Source organism: Amblyraja radiata, chromosome 20 (genome assembly GCF_010909765.2).
Source record: "Amblyraja radiata isolate CabotCenter1 chromosome 20, sAmbRad1.1.pri, whole genome shotgun sequence".
NCBI classification, from domain to species: Eukaryota; Metazoa; Chordata; class Chondrichthyes; order Rajiformes; family Rajidae; genus Amblyraja; species Amblyraja radiata.
Window position 1 is genome coordinate 35,301,842 of NC_045975.1, and position 17,779 is coordinate 35,319,620.

Here is a 17,779-nt window from a genome sequence, read left to right on the forward strand (position 1 = left end):
CCCTCAAATCCCTTTAAAAACTATTTCCTTTCTCCTTAAACTTTTGCTTGTTATTTTTGAATCCCCGCATGGGGTAAAAAATGATTCAGACTATCAAGCCCATCTATGCCTCTTAAAATGTTATATCACTATCTGATCACCCCTCAGCCTCCTTCATGCTAGAGAAAACCCAGCCTATCCAATCTCTCCCCATAACTAAAGTCCTCCAAACCAGGCCACATCACAGTGAAGGCAAAAGGGACTACAGATGCTGGAATCTGGAACAAGAAACAGAACATTGGAAGACCGTCTATCAACTTAATATGAACCTAATATGAACTTAATAAGAACCTAAGAGGCAACGTTTTTCACTCAGAAGGTGGTGGGTGTACGGAACGAGCTGCCAGGGAAGGTAGTTGAGGCAGGTACCATAAAAACATTTAAAAGACACTTAGACAGGATTAGAGACATAATAATGGGCCAAATATGGGGAAATGGGACTGACTTAGATGGCGCATCTTGGTCAGCATGGATGAGTTTGTCTAAAAGGCCTGTTTCTGTGTGTAAGACTCAATGACACTATGACTCTATAACTCAGTGGGTCATGCAACATTTATAGACACAAAATGTGGATGTTGATGTTTCAGGTCAGAATTGTGCAACAGGATTGAAAGGGTAAATAAATAAAAGCTTATGTTTATTCAGTGCAGCTTAAAGAAAAGGGAGCTTCCCGGATGAACATCAACCACAATAATAATGTGCATTTATAAAGAGCCTTCAACGAAAACAAGGTGTGTCACAGATATTGGCAAACAAAATTTGAATCTGGCTACATAACAAGATCTACATAGCAAGAAGCCAAGATGACCTGATATCAATGAACTTTTTAAAGAAGAGAGTATTGTACGATGTATGAAGGATTCAGGAGGTTCCTGAGCTGAAAGCATGGTTGTCAACAGTGAAATATTGAAATGGGTGATGGTCAAGTGGTCAGATTTGGAAGATGCAGAAATCTTGCAGGGTTGTGCTATGGAGAATCTTACAGAGGCAGAGAGGGACAAGGCCATGGAATGCTTTTAAAACAATTTAGAATAAATGCAGGTCAATAATAACTAAGGGCTCGAGTTTATGGACATTATGAATCTGGCTATGGTGTCACTAACTCACAGCCTCAGTTAGTTGTTCACTGCCCCCACCATCACCAAAGCACTATCTGCCCAGTCAAGCCTCTGGAAGATACATAGAAACATAGAAAATAGGTGCAGGAGTAGGCCATTCTGTCCTTCGAGCCTGCACCGCCATTTAATATGATCATGGCTGATCATCCAACTCAGTATCCTGTACCTGCCTTCTCACCATACCCCCTGATCCCTTTAGCCACAAGGGCCACATCTAACTCCCTCTTAAATATAGCCAATGAGCTGGCCTCAACTACCTTCTGTGGCAGAGAATTCCAGAGATTCACCACTCTCTGTGTGAAAAATGTTTTCCTCATCTCGGTCCTAAAAGATTTCCCCCTTATCCTTAAACTGTGACCTTAGATGTTCTGGACTTCCCCAACATCGGGAACAATCTTCCTGCATCTAGCCTGTCCAACCCCTTAAGAATTTTGTAAGTTTCTATAAGATCCCCCCTCAATCTTCTAAATTCTAGCGAGTACAAACCGAGTCTATCCAGTCTTTCTTCATATGAAAGACCTGACATCCCAGGAATCAGTCTGGTGAACCTTCTCTGTACTCCCTCTATGGCAAGAATGTATTTCCTCAGATTAGGAGACCAAAACTGTACGCAATACTCCAGGTGTGGTCTCACCAAGACCCTGTACAACTGCAGTAGAACCTCCCTGCTCCTATACTCAAACCTCTATGAATGTTGAATCCAATCTAAGAATCTACACTGATAATTGCCCCTGAGCTCCACGCAGCCAGGATTCACCTTTTCTCTGGGTATTTGATAAACTTATTCATCAAAGATGCTTGAAGCCTAATAATGGATCAAGTTTAGACATTTACTTACTGTGCTTCTTCCCATTTCCTCTCTGGGACTGAATCTGGTGATCTTTATCTTGACAATCTGCAAGGACATGATTATTATGGGAACAGTTTTATTTATTTCAGTTGGTTAATCCACTAACTCAAGCCCAATCACTGCAAACATGGAGTCAAATAATCAGCCAAAGGCCGTTCCCACCCAGTGACATCCATCTCCACTGACAATGCCTCCATTGCCGGATGCCTGGGCTTGACGTCATTGGATGTCGCTCCTTGATGACATCATAATGCTTCCCACAATGCCTGTTGTCAACCGTGGAGCAGCTGATGGAGCCATGTTCGGTGGACATTTGTCAGAGCAGGAAGAAAGCCTCAGGACTCTTCATCTCTTCTTTCCTCCCCCCATCATGATGCCATAATTTTGGGATCAATGTCCCACACCCTCCAACCATGAAGGGTCTTATGTCAGGAACCATGTGGTCTTCATTGCCCCCTGCAATGACAGACCTGTCCCATCTCCATTTCCCCGCCCATCCATCCACCACCCTTTAGGTTATTCTCACCAACATCATGGCAGACAACAATGTCAGGTATACATATCTGATAGTGTAAATGGATACAGTATATATCCATAATTCAACTAATTCATATCTAAGCAACAACCTACCGAATCTCACCTCCTTAGATTTGATACTCATGTCAACTTCCTGACCTGGTATTACCTTGAGTGTCTTGGGGGACAGACGTCAATGTAATCTCTTGTCTTCCCACATCTCCCTCGTCAACAGCATCTAGAACAATAAGAATACTAAACCTCAGGCCAGGGCTTAGGCTTCCAGCATGAAAAGCCAGCAATAAAATTTAACATAATAAGGAATTAAGGGATATGGGAGGGAATGGATCATGTGCAAACAGAGGAGATTCGTTTCAACTTTGCATCATGTTACGCACAGATATTACGAGCTGAAGAGCGTGTTCCTGTGCTATACTGTTCTATGGACTGTGGTCTATGCTGGCCATTGTGACTGTTAAGTATCCATCTTCCTTCTAAATCATGTTGACTGTTAGGAAATTCGAAACAGACATAAAAAGACATTGATGTAGGGGCAGTGTATTTCTCCTTTATTTCATCTGCTTATAGACTTCTGTAATTGCATAAGGTGTGGCAAGGCCATGTAATACTGGTCATCATGAGCATGATAATTTAACTAATGAGACAAAGTGCAACTAATCATTGCAATTTGGAAGGACGGCATTCAGCCCATCAGATCCATGCTGCTTCCCATCAGAGCAATCCCAGCAGTCTTGTTCCCCCCTCCACTTGTTTCCCTCTAGCCTTGCAACTTATTCTGTCCCACGTGCCCGTCAACTATCATTTGATTCTGTCTGCCAACTTACCGGCACCAGGCATAATTTACGGTTGAAAATGTCGCTATCAACCAGCACACTTATGGGACATGTAAGAAAAATGGAGCACAGAAATATGTTGTAACTGATTATAAATGTATTATGTTATTTTTACATATATCTCTGTGTGTTTTTGTGTTTACAGGCCTGTTAAACTGCAGCAAGTAAGAATTTCATTGTATTGTTGCTGGTACATAAATAATAGAATACTAAAATAGTAAAATGAGGTAACCACACAAGTGCAAAACAAGTGCAATGAAAGACACAGTCCAAAGAAGATCATTGTTGTTGAGGTTAGTGTACTGTAGTGTTCAAGAGCCTGATCGGAAGAAGCTTTTGTCTTTAACCCTGTAGTGATGGTTTTCAGGCTCTTGCACCTCCTTTCTGATGGTAGCAGTGAAATGAGACACTCTTGACACTCTTGACTCTTGACCAGGTAGTGCAAAAAGAGTAAGGAAACAGTGTAGAATATATTGTTAAGGTTACAGAGAAAGTGCTAATAAAAAGTGCAAGAGCTGCAAGGAGGTGGATTGGGAGATTGGTGAGTGCTAGTTAATTTTAAAAAAAGTTAAAATTCAGAGAAAGCCAAACATGAGTCTGTTCCATGCATTCTTCAAAGGAAGGCATGAATTCTCCAAATCCATTCCTAGGTAGTGATTAGAAAGAGCTGAGGCTCCTGATCAACAAGCCCTTGTTGCCCTTAGCTCCATGCACAACCTCTGACCGAGTATGTAAGATCCATGATGGGTAACGAACACATGGGAGTCCATTTCTTTCAGATATGGCAGAGATCAATCATGGTATCTGTTAAGTGTTAGTTTTATTCTTGTCATAAGTATTGGTTTATTATTGTCATGTGTACCGAGATAGAGTGAAAGACTTTGTTTGTGTGCTATCCAGTCACATCATGCTACACATGATGGCACTCAAGCCATTACATAAGTACAACAAGTAGTGCAAACAGAGAAAAATACCAGAGTGCAGAATATAATGTTTCAGTGTTATAGCGTTGCTGCTACAGAGAAAGTGCAGGTTTAAAAAAGTGCAAGGGCCGCAATGAGGTAGGTTTGGAGATCGGAGACCTCACCCCAGCTTATAAGAGAAGCATTCAGTTATTTGAGAACAGCGGTGAAGAAGCTGTTCATGAATTTGAAGATACCTGGTTTCAAGCCTTTGTAACCTTTGCTCAACGGAAGAGCGGATGATCGGAGTGAAGGAATCTATTGCTACGAATATTCACCCACAAACAACGCAGATATGAACATTATGCAATAAAAAGCTGGGCAGGTGGGGCAGAAGATTGATCCCAGCAAAGGTAAAGGAGACACCGAAGATAGACACAAAATGCTGGAGTAACACAACGGGGCAGGCAGCATCTCAGGGGAGAAGGAATGGGTGACGTTTCAGGTCGAGACCCTTCTTCAATCATTCGTTCGACCCGTGATTTCACCCATTCCTTTTCTCCAGAGATGCTGCCTGTCCCGCTGAGTTACTCCAGCAGCTTGTGTCTATTTTCGGTGTAAACCAGCATCTGCAGCTACTTCGTGCAGGTAAAGGATTGGGCAGAATGCTATTGTCAATGGAATATCATGGTGGGTGAGGTGAATGTGTGTGGGTGTGAAGAATGCAGTGTTTGGGGGAACAGGGGCAATGTGTGGGTGGGGATCAAGCCGTGTGGGTGTGTGGGGAAGGGTCCGTATGTGGCTGGTGAAGGAGCAGTGTGTGTGGGAAGGGGGCAGTATGTGAGTGGAGAGGGAACTGTGGGTGTGGAGGGGTGTGCATTGTGCAAGTGAGAGGAGACAGTCTGTGGGTTGGGAAGGTGCAGGGTGCGGGCATTAGGAACATTGCCCTTGGGATGTTGGTTGTGTGGGGATTGAGAGGTTTGTTCTATGCAGTGGCAACATTGTGCTGTGTAGATTTGTAGTTGAGTGGGGAATCAGGTGACACCTGTGTTTTGATTGATATATTCTTTGTATTTTAATAAGAATGTTAATTTTTTCTAATTTAATAAATGTAATAAGACTCCATAACGCTGAATCAATTGAATGAATGGACAGGTACTTACCAAACGATTTAACGGTGTCATTCACTGGGAATACCATGTCAGTGACAAAAGAACCTGAATGTAAAGGCACAAAATTAAGTTAATTATTCAATGGAGGTTCATGACAAATACTGTAATCTCCAAGTGTTCTTGATATCTGCTCTAAAGATGATTTAGCCTGTGTTGTGATTAAAATCTTTGATGAGTTCAATTGATTTCTGCAAAGATCCAACACAGGCACACATTTCTCCTGAGACAGACACATAATGCTGGAGTAACAGTCAGCGGGACAGGCAGCATCTTTGGATAGAAGGAATGGGTGACGTTTCGGGTCGAGACCCTTCTTCAGAAATAGCAGAACTTGCCAACCCGAAACGTCACCCATTCCTTCTATCCAGAAATGCTACGTCCCGCTGAGTTTCTCCAGCATTTTGTGTCTATCTTCGGTGTAAACCAGCATCCGCAGTTCCTTCCTATACACATTTCTCCGAAACCAGGTACTGGACCTGTAATCGCTGGAGTTTAGAAGGATGAGGGGGACTTCATTGAAATTTTACAGAATAGTGAAAGGCCTGGATAGAGTGGACGTGGAGAGGATTTTTCCACCTGGGAGAGTCTAGGACTAGAGGCCATAGCCTCAGAATAAAAGGACTTACCTTTAGAAAGGCGATGAGGAGGAATTTCTTTAGTCAGAGGGTGGTGAATCTGTGGAATTAATTGGCACAAAAGGCTGTGGAGGCCAATGGATAATTTAAAGTCAGAGATTGACAAATTCTTGATTAGTAGGGGTGTCAGGGATTATGGGGAGAAGGCAGGAGAATGGGGTTGAGAGGAAAGTATATTGTAGATCAGCCATGATTGAATGGCGGAGTAGACCTGATGAACAGAATGGCCAAATTCTACTCCTATAACTTATGAACCTATGAACCAAGTGATTGCAAAATGAAGTGAGCATTATTGGTATGAATCCAAATTCAACTGCAGCCTAGGTTAGTTTCACTGGCAAGCAACCCCAGGTCCAGTCCCCACATTCGAAGTAATCATATTTACTTTCACCTTGCAAGCTGTGTTTGTTTATTGCTTGGAATTTGCTTAAGAATAAGATTCAGATTTTCCTCTCTTGTTTGTGCAAGTCTGTAGGGCAGGTCTCACCACTTTAACATTAACAGCTCATTACACAGACCAAGAATCATAATGAGACGTGAGAGACTGCAAAGCCTGGGATCTGGAGCAAAACACAAACTGCTGGAGGAAGTCAGTAGGTCAAGCAGCATCTGTGGAGCCCTGATGTACCGTCTCCATCTGAAACATCATCTGTCCATCTCCCTCCACCCAGGGCGGCCGCACTTGCTAAGTTTCTCGAGCTTTTTTTTTTGTCATTTTGGCTCAGCCTATCACCCTAACATTCTCTTTGTTAAAACCATCTCTCCCCCATCTTCCCTCCTTCATAAAACTAACTTGCATCTCTTCCTTTCATGGACCGTTGACTGTTTCTCTTTCCGCTCATGCTGACTGACCTGCCGAGCCTTACCATTATTTTCTGTTTTATTTACTATTGCCAGCATCTGCAGTTTTTTGGATTGTCATAAGAATTGAATTACCCCGGCACTTCATTCTGGCTAGGAGCTGAGTTCATTCACATCCCTCCTGATAGAGAATGGCTGAGAGTCTGCTCATAGGCTCTCTCAGGCCCACATTCATGTTCTGGCCATGGAGCTAAATGAAGACAGATGGACCAGCCAGTGCTGCTTGTAGCTTCCATGTTACAGATTCCATTCCATCCTGTCATCCTCTCCTCCCACCATGGAACCAGCCAAACTTCAACGTGTCTGTGCATTTAGCCAGATGTGACTGTGAAACCTATTCCACCCACCAGCCTCCACATACAATATCATTCTCTGAAATTTCCACCAGCTTCATCGTGATCGCCACCAGTGAACCCACCACATCTTCCCTTCCCCATCTGCTTTCAACCGAGATCACCACCTCTGTGATTCTTTGGTTTGCTCATCTCTGCACATCCTTCTTCCCTTCCCCAGACTCTCTCCTGCAACAGCAGGAAATGCAACATCCATCACCTCTATTCAGGGACCCAGGCAGCCCATCCAGATGGGACTGATCCACATGCACCTCCCCCAACTTCATCTCTTGCATTCAGTGCTGTTAAGTGGTCTCCTCTGCATCAGTGAGACCAAGCACCGACTAGGTGATTGTTTTGCCAAACACTCGTGCTCTGTCCACCCCGACCTGCTGGAGCTCCCAGTGGCAGCCACTCCAATCCCCCTTCTCACTCCCTCACCGTCTTCTCTCTACTCGGCTTTCTCCCCCGTCAGAGTGGGAACACATGCAAACAGGAAGATCAGCATCTCATATTCGCTTGGTTTGCTTACAACCCAAGGACATGAACCTTTAATTTTCTAATTTCAGGTAAAACCTCTTCTCCTTCTCCTTCTCCTTCTCATCTACCCAGCTCTCCACCCCCATACATCTTTCTTTCCACTCTCCCGGCCCCTGTCATCCATTTCCTAGACCCTCCTCCAACTCCTCTATTTGTTCATCACACATCCCTCCTTACTCCGCGTCTCCCTTTTTACATTCCTTCCAACTCTTCTCCCTCTCCATTCCCATCCGCCCACCATAACTCGCCCGGTTCCACATTTTACTTCCCTCCCTCCATTTCTTATCAGATTCCACCGTTTGCATTCTTTTTTCTTCTCCACGTCACCTCCAGCCTCGGTTATTATCTCCAGCCTTCTCCCCCCCTACCTGACTCTCTGTCCCATCTACCCATCCTTGCCTATATCCACCCATCCTTTTCCAGTTTCTGCCCCACCCCTTCCCATCTTTCTATCATTTATTGCCCCTTAACTCCATCAGTCTGAAGAAGGGACCCGACCCGAAAAGTGGTCTTCCCATTTGCCTCCACAGATGCTGCCTGACCCACAGAGTTCCTCCAACAGTTTGTTTTTTATTGGAGAATCAGAGCAATGGGCATATGCAACAAGATGAGGTACAGGATTATAGTGGGGTTATGGGATGATGGGACAATAGGGCTAGTATAGCTTCAATGGCCCAAATGTCCTCCTTCTATGTCATATGGACATATGAAAAATAATTACTACTGTTTCTGGGAGTTTGCTGTGAGCAGGTTAACGGCGATGTAGCCTGGTGACTACAAGACTAGTTCTTTCTTGGTGAAAATCAAAAATAAAACCTGTAGCTGCTAGATATCTGACATAAAACCAGAAAAAGCTGGAAACATTCAGCACTAAATCTGTGGGAAGAGAAACAGCTAACGTTTCAGATCAAAGACCCTTTGTGAGACCTTCAATCTCTGTGTGCTGAGGGGTGCAGCAGATATTGCTAATGTTGCAAAACACTTAAAAGTTTATTTTGCTTTTAGCCTGTGAAATGTTTGAATGGGGAGGGGAGGGGCGAGAAGCAACCACATATATTGCCTCCATGATATTGTCGGGTGGAAATTGTGGTAGAGTCGGGGATGGGTTATTCAATGTAGGATGAGTAGACATAATGGACTTACTCTTGTCCACTCGTGTCCTTATCTCTGGTGAACACCTGCTAAGTGGCCATCCCACTCTTTAACATAACTGCATAACATAAATATATTGAGAGTAGACCTTAAGGCTCCAATGTAAAATAAGTCGAGCCACCACCAGAATTAATTCCATGATGTCTGGTGTCTCAGTGGCCTGGTCTGTGCTCTGTTTAACTCACCGGGAGATGCCCAACTAAAAAATGCTTCTGCAAGAGAACAACTCTTGGTTGATTTGCAATTCTTTGATAGAGGACAAATTCAACAAATTTACTGATATAGACTGGAAATTGGCATTGGTCAAAACTTGGTAATTTTGGTGTTAACCTTAATTTGACTTTAGACTTTGGACTTTAGGGAAACAGCACGAAAACAGGCCCTTTGGCCCACCGAGTCCGTGCTGACCAATGATTACCTCGTACACTAAAGGGCCTGTCCCACTTACATGCGATTGCATGTGTTTGGCGCGACCAAACGTGGTCGCTTGAGGCGTACGGGCACCGTATGGCCGCGCGGGGCCAGTCCCACTTAGAAGCGCGGAGTTGTGCGGAGCTGGTCCCGACATCGCGCGGGGCTCCGAAAAACTGGCAGTGTCCGAAATCTTTGCGCGCCAATGGCCTGTCGGCACGTAGGCGCAATGCGGTCTTGCACTGCGTCTTGACGGCGTACGCAGCGACTTGACGGCGTTAGCCTAGCGCATGGCGTTGCGCGATGACGTCACCGCCCGGCGTGGCGTTGCGTGATGACGTCACCGCCGATGCCTTGCGACGCCCAAATTCAGTCGGCCCGCCTCCTGCCCAGCTGATTGGTGAGTATGACGCAAATGACGTCACTCGCGAACTTAGCGCATACTTAGCGTGTATTTACCGCGAACTTAGCGCATACTTAGCGTGTATTTACCGCGTACTTAGCGCGAACTTCGCGTGAACTCCGCTTCCGTTTGGTCGCGCCAAACGCATGCAATCGCATGCAAGTGGGACAGGCCCTTAACACTAACCTACACACACTGGGGACAATTTACAATTTTACCAAAGCCAATTAACCTACATCTTTGGAGTGTATTAGGGAACTGGAGCACCCAGAGAAAACCCATACAGTCCCAGGTAGAACAGACAAATTCCATACGGTCAGCAGGATCGAACCTGGGTCTCTGGCGCTGTAATTGGCAGCAACTCTACCAATGTGCCGCTCTGCCGCCCTTTCATTAACTTAATTGGTTTCGGTGCAAAGTTTTGCATTGATATGCTGCAAGTTCTCGCTGCTGTCAGCATGTCATGCCCAGTACGTGTAATCTGTAGCCATCTCTCAATGCAACAAACACTCTGCCAATTGCAAGTCATAAGGAACAATGGAAATCATACTGAAGGAGAATGTTGCCTGTTGCACGACTATAGGTCAATTCGGCAACTTTTATGCCAGGAAGAAAAATGATAAGGTGAACAGAATAACCACCAAGAATGGAGACGAATTTCCAGGACAGTAGAATACTCCAGAATGTGCCCAAATTTGCTCTATTCCAGGTAACGCCCCTTTTTAAAAGCACAGGGTTTTTTGGGGGGGATTGTGTCTACGTGCAGCTGCTATGATCTGTTTTTCGATAATAGCCACGGGATGAGGTTAGGGTGCTCTAACATTGTGCTTCATCTGAGGGTGTTCAATTCGCCCTAATAAAATATCTGATTACTAATGTTATCTCACATAGATCAAATGAAATCTCCTGGAGAGATTGAGTGCAATTGAATTAGACTGACTGGATTTTATGTTCCACTGCCATGATCTCTCATCTTAACTGATGGTGAGAGTTGTTGTGGTGTGCCCATTAGTCACCTATGAGGCATTTTTAACACTAGTTCTACAAGGGAACTTTCCACTGCATTCCCCACAGATGGCTGGAGTAACTCAGCAGATCATGAAGCTTCTCTGGAGAATTATGATGGATGAGGTTTCAGGTCAGGACTCTTCTTCATGAAAAAGTGTCCTGACCCAAAACGTCACCCATCCTCAAACATATACCCAGCATATTCTGGGAACGTGGACCTATTTGGAGACAAAACATTGTAATTGTCAGGACTGTGGCAAGTTGGGGAATGGGTGCTGGGGCCGTGAGAATGATGTTTAGAAACATAACCACCAGTCTTTTTAAGCAGCTTACGTAAGAATATTAGGATGCATGATGCATTATCTGCTCAATATCTGTTTCCGTAATTTAGTAGATTTTGTTACGTGGGTTGTGTTGTTGGGGCTCCTGAAGCTGTATGGTGAAAGCTTCCTGGCTCCAGACCTAATGTATAATGTTACTTGCCAAGAGGGCTAGAAATATTCTTAGTGGAGGTGCCAAAGGCCACCCAATCAAGTTCTGAACCTTTTCATTCCTGCCACAACACTAATTACTGCACAAGAGTAAGGCAGCTTGTGGGGCAAAGTGTTTGCGGGATAGGTTTGGGGGATACAAAATGTACAGATAAACAGTACAATAAAGGCTAGAATCACCAGCCTAATCCCAGGTCAATAGCATTCAATTAACAAGGCATGACATGATGAGGACATTGTTAGGCCATAGAACCATAGAGTTATACGGTTTAGAAACAGACCATTCGGCCCATCGTTTCCATGCCGCCCAAGTTGCCTACCTGAGCTGATCCACTTTATGGCAATCTGCTATAGTGTTGCCTCTCTTTAAACGTATATCATCTCAGATATAGTTGGTGGTAAGGTACAGGTTGTGAAGCTGAGTGGCTGTGTTCGCACAACTGATTCCGAGTTTTCGAGTGAGCCAACACTCAGAGTGTGATACTTGCCTCTCTGCTCTGCCATTAGTGGCTGCCCCATTGGTGGGAGGAACTTGCTGCTCCACTTTAGGCTTTCCAGGCTGCTGAAGAGAAGTGGGCCCAGAGGACCGGTCGCACGGCTGAAGATCTCAAAGGACATGGCGCACAGCTGCTCCCCGGTCACATCAAAGTCGTGAAAGCGAATGAAGTTGGCATCCAGCTGGTTGGCGTCCAGCGTGTGCTGGAGCCATTCCCACACGTGGTACTTGGTCCAGAGATGGGGAGGTGCCTGCAGCCACGAGCCTCCACAATACCCACCTGGAGCTGGGAGATACAAAAGGAATGGGAATGTTATGTCAACGTGCAGACCACACGGAGCACCTGCCACCTGCCCCAGGAGCGACACTAAGCTTCCCATTGCCTGCAATATTAATTCACCATCATGGACCCACTCTGTTTGGGGCCTTCTGAACAATGCAAACTTGAGAAACAAAATCTCATCTTCTGTCTGGGCACACTGCAGTCTGTTGAAGTTTCCAACGTCAGATAACTTGCTCTTGCTTTCTGTGTCGGAAGGAACTGCAGATGCTGGTTTACACCAAAGATAGACACAAAATGCTGGAGTAACTCAGCGGGTCAGGTAGCATCTCTGGAGAAAAGAAATAGGTGACGTTTTGGGTTGAGACCCTTCAGACTTCAGCTCTATCTTTCTGTTTAGTTCAGAGCAATATTCATGCTACCATTCCTTTCCCTCTTGCTTTCCATTCAGTTGTATTTTCTGGCCTGCTCAGCTGATCCTAGTTGGCCAGGCAACCACAACCAGACTTCACAAAACTAGGAAGATGTTACATGTTTAAGAATAAGGGGTAAGCCATTTAGAACGGAGATGAGGAAACATTTTTTCTCATGGAGAGTTGTGAGTCTGTGGAATTCTTTGCCTCAGAGGGCAGTGGAGGCTGGTTCTCTGGGCACTTTCAAGAGAGAGCTAGATAGGGCTCTTAAAGATAGCAGAGGCGGGGGATATGAGGAGAAGGCAGGAACGGGGTACTGATTGGGGATGATCAGCCATGATCACATTGAATGGTGGTGCTGGTTCGAAGGGCCGAATGGCCTACTCCTGCATCTATTGTCTATTGTCTATTGTCACCAGAATCACTAGCTTATTGATGTGGTCTTGTATGTGGCTCCTCTTTGGTGGGACTGTATTCAAGTCACACTCCAGAGCACATAGACTGACACACAGTGGATCACTGTCTCACCAAAAGATGCCTCGACTTTCTTAGAATTAAAAAATAAATTCAACATGTCACCAATTCACAAAATAATTTCTACAAGCGCACTGTAGAAAGTATCCTGACTGGTTGCATTGTGGCCTGGTACAGCCTGGTACTTGACTAAGCCTGGTCCATCCCAGGCACAGCCGTCCCCACTATCAAAGCCATCTACATGAGGTACTGTCTCAAAAAGGCAGCATCTATTTTCAAGGAATCTCACCATTTGTGCTATGCCCTTTTTTTGCTGCTACCATCGGGCAGGAGGTACAGAATTTGAAGTCCTACATGCCAGGTTCAGGAACAGCTACTTTCCTACAAACCCTTCAGGTTCTTGAATCGATCTGCACAACCTTAACCCTGCCCCAGCAATGGAACACTCTGAATCACCTCTTGCACTACCATGGACTTCTTTTCTAATTGTGTCTTGCGCTAATGTCTTGTTTTGGCAATGGGCTTATCAAATTTCCAGGACTTTACTAGAATATCCTGGAATTAACGATGGAACTTCACAACATTCCTGCTAACCATCAGGGGGAGTATTATACGAGAACTATCTTTTTGTTTTGGTTTTCAGCGTTAACGTTTTGCAGTTCTGACAAGAATCTTTGTCATGCACTCAATTTCTCTCCCCACAGATGCTGCCTGACCTGCTGAGTATCTCTACCTTGTTCTGCCTTTCATTCAGGTTTCCAGTATTTGCTGGAAATTTGCGATTAGACCTCAGAAACAAGATGTAGGGCCAATTCCATCAAGGGGATGCCAGATGACTGTGGCAGGGTATGAATACTATCACGGGCTACACGCTGAAATCAGGGGAAATCTCTGGCAATGCAGCATGTCCATTGGATAAGTTCAATGCCTTTTATGCCTATTTTGAACAAGCAAGAAAAAGGCCACCTAAATACGGCCCTCATCCCCTGCAGGATCTGTTCCTTACATCTTGCCGGCAGTTCTCCTTTCATGAGAGTTAACTCTTGGAAAGCAATTGTCCCAGATGGAGTCCCTGGACAAGTTCTGAAATAATGCGTCAATCAACTGGCTACAGTCTTTGCTAACATATTTAATCTGCGGCTTCAATTAGTCTACATTCCCCATCTGTTTCAAGGGAAACTCCATTATTTCAGTCCCCAAGTTAAGTAAAGTGACCGGTCTTAAGCAATACCGCACAGTAGCTCTAACATGGACCATAATGAAATGCTTTGAAAGACTGGTAACGGCCCGCATTGGTACCTGTCTTTTGGTGAATCTGGAATCCCAATTTTGTATAAAGAACAAATAGGTCTACACAAGACACAATCTCCCTTGCACTACATGCAGTCCTGGATCTTCTTGGCAATAAGGATACCTATATCAGGAAACCATTCATTGATCACAGCTCAGCCTTCAACACCATAAAGCAGCATAATCTCATCCCTAAAATTCTCGACCTTTCAAATGTTATCACCCAAATTCAATTTGTCTAGAGGTTGTAGACAAGGATGTCCATTATCTCCGTTATTATTCGCCCTAGCTATCGAACCACTTGCAGAAAGTGTTAGAGCCCACCCAGAAATGTATGGGTATAATACTAAAGATACAGTTAATAACATTTCTTTATATGCAGATGATGTATTGCTATACATTACAAACCTAGAAACTAGTATTCCAAACTTACTAAATCTTATAACTCAATTTGGCTCATTTTCGGGAATTAATTGGAATCAAAGTGAAATTATGCCAATAACAGAACTTAACCCACATACATTGCAACAATCTCCTTTTAAAATAGTCTATGAAAAATGTAAATACCTTGGAATTTATGTAACTAAGAAATATACTTCTTTATTTAAATTAAATTTGCCTCCTTTACTTAATAAACTGCGCAAGAATATTCAGTATTGGAAAACACTTCCCATCTCAATGCTCGGTAGAATTAATGCCATAAAAATTGATTTTCCTTCCACAATTACTGTACTTATTTCAATCAATTCCGATATATCTCCCCAAATTTATTTATTTTTAACTTGATTCTATTGTTACAAGTTTTATTTGGGATTATAAGAACCATAGAATATGTATAAAACATTTATGTAAATCTAAGATGAATGGAGGATTAGCTTTACCAATTTTTTAACTTTATTTTTGTGCAGTTAATATTAAAAATATGAACTTCTGGTTGGAAGATATGGATCAACAACCAGATTGCTTAAAGATGGAAAAGGAAGATTGTTTACCTTTTGAAATTGGCTCGATCTTGTTAACCCCCACAAAATTGAATAAAAACATAGTGAAAATCCGATAATATATAGTGGTGTCGAACTTGGAAACATTTAAAAATGACTTTAAAATTGGATAATTTATCACTCCTTCTCCCCATTGTAAATAATCCTTCATTTTAACCTTTTGTGTTGGATAAAGGTTTTGTACAATGGAAAAACTATGGAATTAAAAAGGTAGGACACCTTTACAGAAAAGGTATTTTCTCTTTCATTTCAGGAGTTACAACAGAATTATGGACTACACTCAAATATTTTTTTTAGATATTTACAACTTAGAGATTATGTTAAATCACATACACAAGAATATAGAACTAGGGAGCCAGAAATCCTTGACGAATGTTTGAATAAACATCCTAACACAGATAAATTAATATCTCACATTTATAATATTATTTTAGATAGTGAGGTCCCGTCGATGGAACTATATAGACAAGCATGGGAAAATGAATTAGCTCAACCCATAATGGAAGATATATGGGATGAAAGTTTACAACATATACATCACTCATTAAATGCCAAACACTCTTTAATACAATTTAAAGTACTACATAGACTGCAGAATTCTAAAACAAAATTAAACAGAATGTTTCCAAATATCTCTCCTATCTGTGACAAATGTCAATATTTAGAAGCTAATTTAACTCATACTTTTGTAAATTGTACAAAAATTAAAAATTTCTGGATGGATATTTTAAAAATTATTTCTGAAGTTGTTAATATCCAATTGGATCCTGATCCAAAACTAATAATATTAGGAATATCAGAACAAAGCATAAAACTTACAAGAAATTCCCTTGATTATAGTATAATAATTGGGGGAAAATCAATATTAAAAATTTAGGAAAAACCCAACAACCCCCACAATTAAAATGTGGATTATGGAAATGTCTGAGACCTTACATTTGGAAAAAATTAGACTTGTCTTAATTGACAAATCAGAACTATTTGCTAGAATATGGTCTCCATTTATTGATTTTCCGAAAGGGTAAATTGGTGCAGCACAGAAGCTTGACTGAAAGTTGAATCCAGGATTGGATGAATAATTATACTTTATAATGTACGGACAATCTCCAAAATTGTGTTATTGGTAATCTCTTTTATTCTTTTTTTCACCCTCCGTTCTCTCTATAGCTCTATCTTTCAAAAAAATCTATTTAAAAAAAACAGGCGCTGTGTTAATATGTAACTGGTAAACAAATCGTGTTTTGGTTATGATATGTATATGCTTCTAATAAAAATATATTTAAAATAAATTTAAAAAAAATTCTGGAGCCTTCATCGGCAACTGGCTTGTAGACTTCCTGCCAGCAGACTTCAGTCAATGTTTGGTCATAACATTGACTCCATCCTGACTTTCAACACTGATGCCCTCCCTCCCCAGGGTTGTGTGCTCAGTCCTTTGGTCTACTCCCTGCACACCCATGACTGTGTAGCCAAGTACACAGCCAAATCGATCTTTTAAGTTCATCGAATATAACGCTGGTGTCAGTTGGATCTAAAAAAATCATGAGACAAATTGCATGATTCTGTGAAACTTTTACAGTTGCGCTATAGAAAGCATCTCACCGGATGCATCTCAACCTGCTATGGCAACTGCTCTGCTCTCAATCGCCTGAACCTGCAGAGTCGTGAACACAGCCCAGTTCATCAGAGCCTTTGCCCTTCCTTCCATCCAGTCCATTTTCACAGGATAGACACAAAAAGCTGGAGTAACTCAGCGGGACAGGCAGCATCTCTGGGGAGAAGGGATAGTGAGGTTTTGGGTCGAGACCCAGAAGTTGCCTGACCCGATTAAGTTTATCCAGTGTTTCTGTTTATTTCAGATGTCTGGAGTTAATTGATTTTTGATTACAGCAAGGATCTTGGCCGGCCGAATAGAATTTGTGGATCCAATGCTCAGGATATATTCTTGTTATCACATGGAAAGGCTGGAGACTGACTTCTCCGATGTGGTGATCGAGGAAAGGAAAGGAGATTGATCATGCACGACACATCTGAAGGAACAGGGCTGTCTTTGCTAATCACGTGGTGGACTCCATTGGCTTGGGAGATGGCGACAATCTCAAAATCTTCACTTCCTGCTTAATTGTTTGACTTTAATCACAACTGGATTTGGCAGTGTTGGTTGTGGAATCCCTTAGCTCTGTCCACCAGTGTGGCTTTGGCTGGTTAACAAGCATGCAGTCCTTCATAAATGCTTTGCCAGGACTTCTTTTTAATCATTTATGGGAATGACAATATCACAGGCAAGGTCCCTCGATGCCCTTGAGAAGGTGATGGTGAACGGCCATCTTGAAATACTGCAGTCCTTCCAGTGAAGGTGTTCCCGTGTGGCTATTGCAGAGGAAGTTACTGGTTTTAGACTCAGTCACGATGAAGGCCCGGTGATACATTTTCACATCACAGCAGTGTGCAACAGAGGGGAACCTACAGGTGGTGGTGCTCCCATACACCTGCTGTCTTTGTCCTTCTTGATGGTTGAAGCTGGGGGTTTGAGAGTCACTA

At 43.0% G+C, this 17,779-nt stretch overlaps 1 protein-coding gene across 4 annotated transcripts in view; it reads right to left on the reverse strand.

Moving 5' to 3' along the window:
* Positions 1-17,779, reverse strand: part of ehf (ETS homologous factor) — a 55,236-nt gene that overhangs the window by 19,764 nt on the left and 17,693 nt on the right. For 3 of the 4 annotated variants that reach the window (XM_033039262.1, XM_033039260.1, XM_033039261.1), the window contains exons 3-6: positions 11,773-12,066; positions 5,443-5,496; positions 2,693-2,761; positions 1,996-2,052 (exon numbers count right to left, since the gene is read on the reverse strand). In XM_033039262.1, coding sequence (XP_032895153.1) covers positions 1,996-2,052; positions 2,693-2,761; positions 5,443-5,496; positions 11,773-12,066 — 474 coding nt within the window. The remainder of the gene's footprint in view (positions 1-1,995; positions 2,053-2,692; positions 2,762-5,442; positions 5,497-11,772; positions 12,067-17,779) is intronic. The other variant, XM_033039263.1, reaches the window with a different exon arrangement.